This window comes from Plasmodium cynomolgi, chromosome 8 (assembly GCF_000321355.1).
Source record: "Plasmodium cynomolgi strain B DNA, chromosome 8, whole genome shotgun sequence".
NCBI classification, from domain to species: Eukaryota; Apicomplexa; class Aconoidasida; order Haemosporida; family Plasmodiidae; genus Plasmodium; species Plasmodium cynomolgi.
In genome coordinates, this window is record NC_020401.1 from 1578980 (window position 1) to 1586817 (window position 7838).

The 7838-nt window shown below is 41.2% G+C and overlaps 2 protein-coding genes across 2 annotated transcripts; both read left to right on the forward strand.

Annotated features, from left to right (window-relative positions):
- Positions 1-907: 907 nt before the first annotated feature.
- On the forward strand, positions 908-2302 carry PCYB_084450 (hypothetical protein; the record flags this gene model as incomplete). The annotated part of the gene is made up of 2 exons (XM_004222183.1): positions 908-1701; positions 2053-2302. 2 exons carry the CDS (start codon positions 908-910, stop codon positions 2300-2302), a joined length of 1044 nt encoding a protein of 347 aa, XP_004222231.1.
- A 3030-nt stretch (positions 2303-5332) lies between these two features.
- PCYB_084460 (circumsporozoite protein precursor) lies at positions 5333-6592 on the forward strand (the record flags this gene model as incomplete). The annotated part of the gene is made up of 1 exon (XM_004222184.1): positions 5333-6592. The coding sequence occupies one exon, from the start codon at positions 5333-5335 to the stop codon at positions 6590-6592; it is 1260 nt and encodes a 419-aa protein (XP_004222232.1).
- Between the last annotated feature and the right edge of the window lie 1246 nt (positions 6593-7838).

Genomic DNA, 7838 nt, shown 5'->3' on the forward strand with positions numbered 1-7838 from the left:
CCCTCACCATTCTGTGTCAACTTTCCCCTAAAATGTGAATGACCAAGGGTTCACCTGAGTGACTGTAGATTTTGTTATATAGACAACACTTCACGCGAAAAAAAAAAAAAAAAAAAGCAGTGAATTTTGCTGCATGGTGAAACGAAGTATGTTTCACATTTTAATCTGTACATAGTTAATATAGTTACCTTCCTTAAATAGAAGAACGAACGGAGGGATTTTCATCCCTATGAAAAAAAAAATACCCTAGGGGAAGAAGCCCATTCAACATGAAGCCCTCTCTCCCCTGGATGATCCTTTTCTCCTGGCTATGCTGTGTCAATGGTTAAGACAGAATCTGTGCTCGTCGAATGGTGCACGCGTGTGTGCATGCTCAGGGGCATGCTAATGCTGCTACCCGTGAGTGATGCGCCCCCCCAGTAATGTGCCTTGCGGGGGGCTTCCTAAACGAGCCCAATGGAGCCCCTCCGCGTGGGGGAAGCAGAACTGCGCTAATTTTTGACGGTGAGTTGGGGTCCATTTTAGCGGTGAATTGGGGCCCATTTTGATAGTGAATAATTTTTTTTTTATTTTATTTTTTTTTCACCACAAAAGTGATGTTAATTTGTGTAATGTGGAAACGTGCATACGTGACCGTTGGGGGGGGGGAAAAAAAAATCGCAGTTCAGCGTAATGTGCTGCAGCGTAATGTGCTGCAGCATAATGTACTGCAGTGCAATGTACTGAAGTGTGCGGCGCCATGGGGAGGGCACCCTTCGATTGGAGGTACATTCGCTCGTAGTTCCGCACAAGCGTGAACACATAACTTGGTTGGCCTTCCTACAGGCACGGAAGTTGATGATAAACCCTCGAAAAAGAAGACAAAGTTGCTTAAACCATTAGGTGATCCCATAACGGATTGAGCAGAATGACGAGGCAGCCTCTTTACACAAGGAGAGAGATCAAAGTGTCGCTCGTTTGTCCATTTGTATGTCTATTTATCCTCCACCATCTCGTTTTATTCCTCTTTGCTTTCTCCGAAGGGAACCTACTTTTAGGGTTGAGGAAACGAAGAAACAGTAGGACGAGCAACTCCAGTTTTAATGAGTCATTTGACAGCTCTCATGAAGATTGGGATGGACACAGCAATTATTACAACACCAGTTTTAACGACTCCGATTTTGAGATAGAAGATAGTGAGACTGAAAATTCCTCAACAAGTAGATCCAATTTAAGCTCCCCCTCAACAGAAGGATCCCCAGATAGTCCCTACAATATGGAATCCATATTACAAGCTACTCTCCCCCTATTGGGGGAGGAGCAATTTCCTAGAAGAGATGAACAGGGCAATAATAAAAATATGTTAGCTCAAAGCCCAACTGAAGGTAATTTGAACAATTTTTTGTTAAGAGGGAGTATAAAGAATTTCAGCCCAGGTGTTACTCCCCCCTCGTCGCCCCCAAAAGATGATCCACCTGAATTGCTGAGTCGGAGAGATAACACTAGAAGGAGCCAATCGAAAAAAGAAACTCTTAAAAAATTGCCTTTGCAACTCTTAAGAGGCGTTTCTCCTTTTAGACAAACTTTACATGGAAGGAGAAACAGTCATGGTAATCATCAGAGTGATTGTGAAGGACCAAGAGAAGAAGGTGAAGTAGGGGAAGGGTCTTCCCATGGAGAGGACTTCACAGAAAAAGAGGCAAAAATGAAGGAGTGGGATAAGTATAGAGCAAAGGGAATATTTGAGATGACCGCAGCAGATTTAAGATCGTTAATGACATTTCCTCGAAAGGGGCAGAATTTAGAGACCATGCTTGAGGGGGGGCTAAGTTTATACGATAAGAATGGAGAAGAAGACAGAGGAGAAGGAGCATATGGAGGAGACGGAGCATATGGAGGAGACGAAGCTGAGGAAGAAAACGACGATTCGATAAAAAAAATATACCTATCATGCCTTAAAGATTTAACACATGATGCGCAAACGGATGTAGTTGGGAAGAGACAGAACGAGGGGGAAAATGATGATGAGGAGGAGAGCGATTACGTGGAGATCTACGGTGGAGATCCTGCCAGTGAGAAGGAATCTGAACTGAAGCGGTTAAAAACACTTTTTTGTTTGTATGAACAGAAGAAGGAGGAAATAAGAAAAAGGAGGTTACATCGCAATCGTTCTGCTCACAAATTCAATAATGATGGTGAATCGCATCCCGATATTCCCAACGAAGACAATTATAAGAATATGAAAGACATGACAATGGAAGTAAATAGCCTATTGGATAATGTCAGTTTAGCTTCATTGCCCATTGAATTCATCGACGAGTGAAACTCGCAAATGGAGTGAAGCGTGTGCCAGGTTGCATATGTACGGAAGAGGGTATCAAATTGGTGGGCGCAAAAAAAAAAAAATTAAACTAAACTAAATTAAATTAAACTAAACTAAATTAAATTAAACTAAACTAAACTAAATTAAACTAAACTAAACTAAACTAAACTAAACTAAACTAAATTAAACTAAACTAAATTAAACTAAAGGAGTGATCGAACGGGGAGGAAGACCCCGATCGAAGTCACCACGCCGAACGTGCCATTCGTGAAGAGCCTCCCTCCCCCTCACCCCCAATATAGTGGGCCAAAATATTTACCAAGTTTTCCTCCCCAAGAGAAATAACACATATGCAGCGAAAGCGTATAAAATTTTATGAACATGTTGTGACGGAATACCCATCTCTCCATAAAAAGAAAACTTCCTTTTATTAACATTTGACGTTTCCATAATGATGAAGAGTTTGATAGAGAATCCGAAAAATTTTCACCCCGGCTGTTGCCTAATTACCGCAGCACACACAAGTGTTGTAAAAAACGCTTAAGCTTTTTGCTCTCCTATTTTTTAAAGCAGACTTAAAGAAAAATTTATTTAGGGCAGTTCTAGCTAGCTACGTAAACTAGCTATTTTTTTTTTTTTTTTTAATTTTGAGGTGATTATTTAACCACATTGCAGCTAGCCGATTATTCCTTCGTACACATGTACCCTCCCAGGCGTGTATTTTATTTTCCTCATTTTTTAGTCCTTAACCCACGCAAGTATTGTCTGCACAGTTGCTCGTAAGTGCTTCGATTCGCCCGTTTTGTCTGTGATAAATTTTGACAGAAATGACCTAAGTGATGCTTAATATTTTTGCCATTTCCGCTTGACGCACGTGTACAGAATGAGGTTGCAGTGCACCACGGCAAAGTGATTGGGTGGATGTGGTACTTTTTTCTTTTGCACGCTTGCGGAACTGCTATTGGGACTTGTCCACAAGTTTTCATCATGATGAAGCGCGCCGTTGTATGGTTGGTGCGGTGTCTCAATTTGCGCGCCTGTAAATCTTCGCACGTGTGCAAGCCAGAGGACTGCGTGGATGCAAGAAATAATACAAACCGCTTCACAGAATGGTTATTCTCTCAGTTTTCCGATGCGTGTGGACACACGACGTGGATAGTTCCCCCCTTGGGTATGGCTACTTTTGCTGAACAGAGCATCTCGCGTGTACACCCCTTCTTTCCCCCGCTGCAACTTTTTTGATGTTCCTTATTTATAGCCCATTAAGCGCATAAAATTTTGTAGCGACGTCGGCAAGGTGGAAAAAAAGTATGAACAGGCAACGCGAAAAAAAAAGTATGAACAGGTAATGCGGAAAAAATGCTTTTTTATGTGCTTGGTTAGCCATGCACATTTTGGTACTTTTTTTTTTTCAATTCCCCTTTGTTTCACGCTTTCGTAAAAATGACATCATTCCTATTATGTAGACAATAAATGGGCGAGCTGCACAGACGGAAGAAAACCTTGTGGAGAGGGTGATGTGCCATCCTTCTTGTAGCTATTTACAAAAAGTGAACGATGTAAAAAAAAAAAAAAAGGGTGATTTTACCTCACCAGTTAACCTGTCCGCTATGCCACATGAAATAACTTTTGCGGCTTTCATTTTTACACTTCTGTGGTGGAGCTAAACCGTCACATATTAGGTACATACATGGGCATAATATGTGTGCAATCTGATGATACGCAAGATGGGCATAGCATGTACACCTTACGTACATTACACTTACGCTATACGTGTGTGCATATGATGGGGAGCCAAGCAAGCACTCCCTTTTATGAAAAAAAATAAAGAAGAACAGGTCTATTTTGTCGTTAGGATTTTTCCTTTTCGGCTATTTTGCTTTTTTTTTTTTTAAAAAAGCGAGGTCAAAATGTTAACGCGTAGTAAGGAAAACAACTGAACAAATCTGAAATGCAGTAGAAAAAAAAAAAAATGAGGTAAATTGCGATATGTTAGGATAAGGACAGGTAATAAAACATGTGCACATGTTAGCTCCTTTTATTTTAAAGATCAAGTGACACCCTGTCGCAGTCCCCCTTTTTTTTTTTTCTTCTTCCTTTCTTTTTGGGGTTTTCTTCAATCCAAACACATGCAGGTTTTATACGAAGATTAATATGTTTATCTCCTGACCTACCCGTCATTTGCAGAATTAAAAAAATGAAGCCTGTTTTGACATGAACTAAGCATGCCCGCACGTGCGTTGGTGCGCGCCTTTGTGCACACGATAGGACATGTCTGTACATGTCCATGTAGTGAGGTACGTAGGACTCACTGTAGCAGCTTAGCAGAACGAACATAAGTCAACATCCCACGTAATGGGAGCACATCCATGCATCCCCTGGCAATGCATGCAGAAACAGGAAAAGGTTGCCATCCCTCAGGAGGTCTACATTTTCCGCATGCATTTTTTTATTATTATTTCCCCCCAACTTTCGTTGTAGTGACAGCATTTGAGGGTGGTAACTCCCCTACAAGCGTCATTTCTACTTGAGGAATTGCCAACCAATTTGCATGCTTTTGGAAGATAAAGAAGTTCTGAACAGTTGCCCCTTTTTTCATAACCACAAAATTGCTCACACACAAAAGGGCTGCAAGCAAATATATAAAAATGTTTAAAAAAAATGCTTAAAAGGATGCTTAAAAGAATGCTTAAAAAAATGTTTTAAAAAATGTTTAAACATTTGTTACTTTTTTTTTTTTTTTACAACATTTATATTTTAAAATATATTTTTCACATAACTTTTCATATTAAGTCTTCTTAACATACTTATCATAAAAACAACAAAACCTTTTTTTTGCGTGTTACATCAATTCGTACAAGTTTTGTTCTTATCGAATAAACCTGCATAAGGCAAATTCACGAACATCCAAAAATATACATATATATATATATATACCAACATATATTATTTTTAAGCGGCTTAAGCAAAACAGCCAAAGACCTACAAGCGTAAAAAATCTTCCTGCTCATACTTACATACAAGAACAAGATGAAGAACTTCAATCTCTTAGCCGTTTCTTCCATCCTGTTGGTGGACTTGTTCCGCACACACTGGGGACATAATGTAGATTTCTCCAAGGCCATAAATTTAAATGGAGTAAGCTTCAGTAATGTAGACGCCAGTTCACTTGGCGCAGCACAGGTAAGACAAAGTGCTAGCCGAGGCAGAGGACTTGGTGAGAACCCAAAAGAAGAGGACGGAGCTGATAAAAAAAAAAAAAAGGACGAAAAACAAGTAGAACCAAAAAAGCCACGTGAAAATAAGCTGAAACAACCAGTAGAAAACGCAGACGGAAACGCAGGAGGAAACGCAGGAGGAAACGCAGGAGGAAACGCAGGAGGAAACGCAGGAGGAAACGCAGACGGAAACGCAGGAGGAAACGCAGGAGGAAACGCAGGAGGAAACGCAGGAGGAAACGCAGGAGGAAACGCAGACGGAAACGCAGGAGGAAACGCAGACGGAAACGCAGGAGGAAATGCAGACGGAAACGCTGGAGGAAACGCAGGAGGAAATGCAGGAGGAAATGCAGACGGAAACGCTGGAGGAAACGCAGGAGGAAACGCAGGAGGAAACGCAGGAGGAAATGCAGGAGGAAACGCTGGAGGAAACGCAGGAGGAAATGCAGACGGAAACGCTGGAGGAAACGCAGGAGGAAATGCAGGAGGAAACGCAGACGGAAACGCTGGAGGAAACGCTGGAGGAAACGCAGGAGGAAACGCAGGAGGAAACGCAGGAGGAACTGCAGGAGGAAACGCAGACGGAAACGCAGGAGGAAACGCAGGAGGTAACGCGGGAGGTAACGCAGGAGGTAACGCAGGAGGTAACGCAGGAGGTAACGCAGGAGGTAACGCAGGAGGTAACGCAGGAGGTAACGCAGGAGGAAACGCAGGAGGAAACGCAGGAGGAAACGCAGGAGCCAATGCGGGAAATAAAAAAGCAGGAGACGCAGGAGCAGGACAGGGACAAAATAATGAAGCTGCGAATATGCCAAATGTAAAGCTTGTGAAAGAATACCTAGACAAAATTAGATCTACCATTAGCACCGAGTGGAGTCCATGCAGTGTAACCTGTGGAAAGGGTGTAAGAATGAGAAAAAAAGTTAGTGCAGCTAACAAAAAACCAGAAGAGCTTGATGTGAATGACCTTGAGACAGAAGTTTGTACAATGGATAAGTGCGCTGGCATATTTAACGTTGTGAGTAATTCATTACGGTTAGTCATATTGTTAGTCCTAGCATTATTCAATTAAGTAGCTGGCATCCATTTTTTCCGGCGTCCTCCACGGTGCATATTAAGTGTTTTGTGTTTTGTAAATGCACAAAAATACTTGCCCGTAGGGACATGATTTTTTCCCCATTCTTATGAATGTTTCCCGATGTTTACATGTAACTGTATGCACGTGTGTGTAACGCGTAATAAGTAACACCCCTTACGCACAATCAGTTGTGCATTTCTGGAAAACACGATATGGGTATTTTTAAACACTTATCGTGACAAAAAAAAGCGAAAAAACAAAAAACAAAAAACAAAAAAACAATTTATATTAATTTTTCCTTTTTGCCTGACCCTTTTTTGACGTATATTTTTCCTTTTTTTTTTTTCGTATGTGTTATGTAAACTGCTTAACGTAGAGAACTTAAATTTCGAGAATGTATTTTTTTTTAACAAGTTAAAAAAGAGAACTGGTATTTTTACATGATGGGAAATTCAAAAATTTGCAAACTCAGAAAAGGCGAGTTAAAATTTGCTCTGTGGTAAACGGGGGGCGCGTCTGTTTTTTGGGTACGAACGGGGGTGTCAAAGCAAAATGTGGGCATAATAATTCCGAGGGGGGAATTTTTCCCTTATGACACAGCCACTAATTCGTTCTTGTGTATAAAGGCATACATGTGTGTGAAGCACTTTCACACCTTTCTCACAGTTTGTCTTAGCGAAAAATATGTAGCTTTAAACAACCGCAAGGTGTGTGCAAACTGCGCCCAGCTTTTGTGCGAAGCATAAGGTGAAGGAAATGCTAACCAGGTGTATAGCGCAACTGCGTTTGTGTCTTTGCTGCTTGTTCTATTGGTGTCCATTAAATGTTAAGCAGCAGCGGTGATGGCGGGGAAACAGGCATATGTCCTTGTTGCATATTTTTGCCTTAGTTGAGAAGTTGCTATATACAAGTGAAAGGATGGAAAAGGGTGAAAGGACATATTTTTTCCCCAAGGGAAATCAACCAGTTAGCCAAAATGGGGGTAAATTAACTGCTGTGTGTTAATGCAGAATGTTTTTTTTTTTTATCACCATTTGGCTTGTTAAGGCGCGATAAACTGTGCACACAAATTGGAGATGCGAATGCTGCGCCACATGGAATAGCACCGTGGTTAAATTTTAGAAACAACAAAATGGTGAGCTGTTTCATAGGAACAAATTAAGGTATCATCGAATTGTGGCGCCGTGGGGATGTATGCTACTTCACGGTGCCATTGTAACTGTTCCAGTTCTGCAGTTTA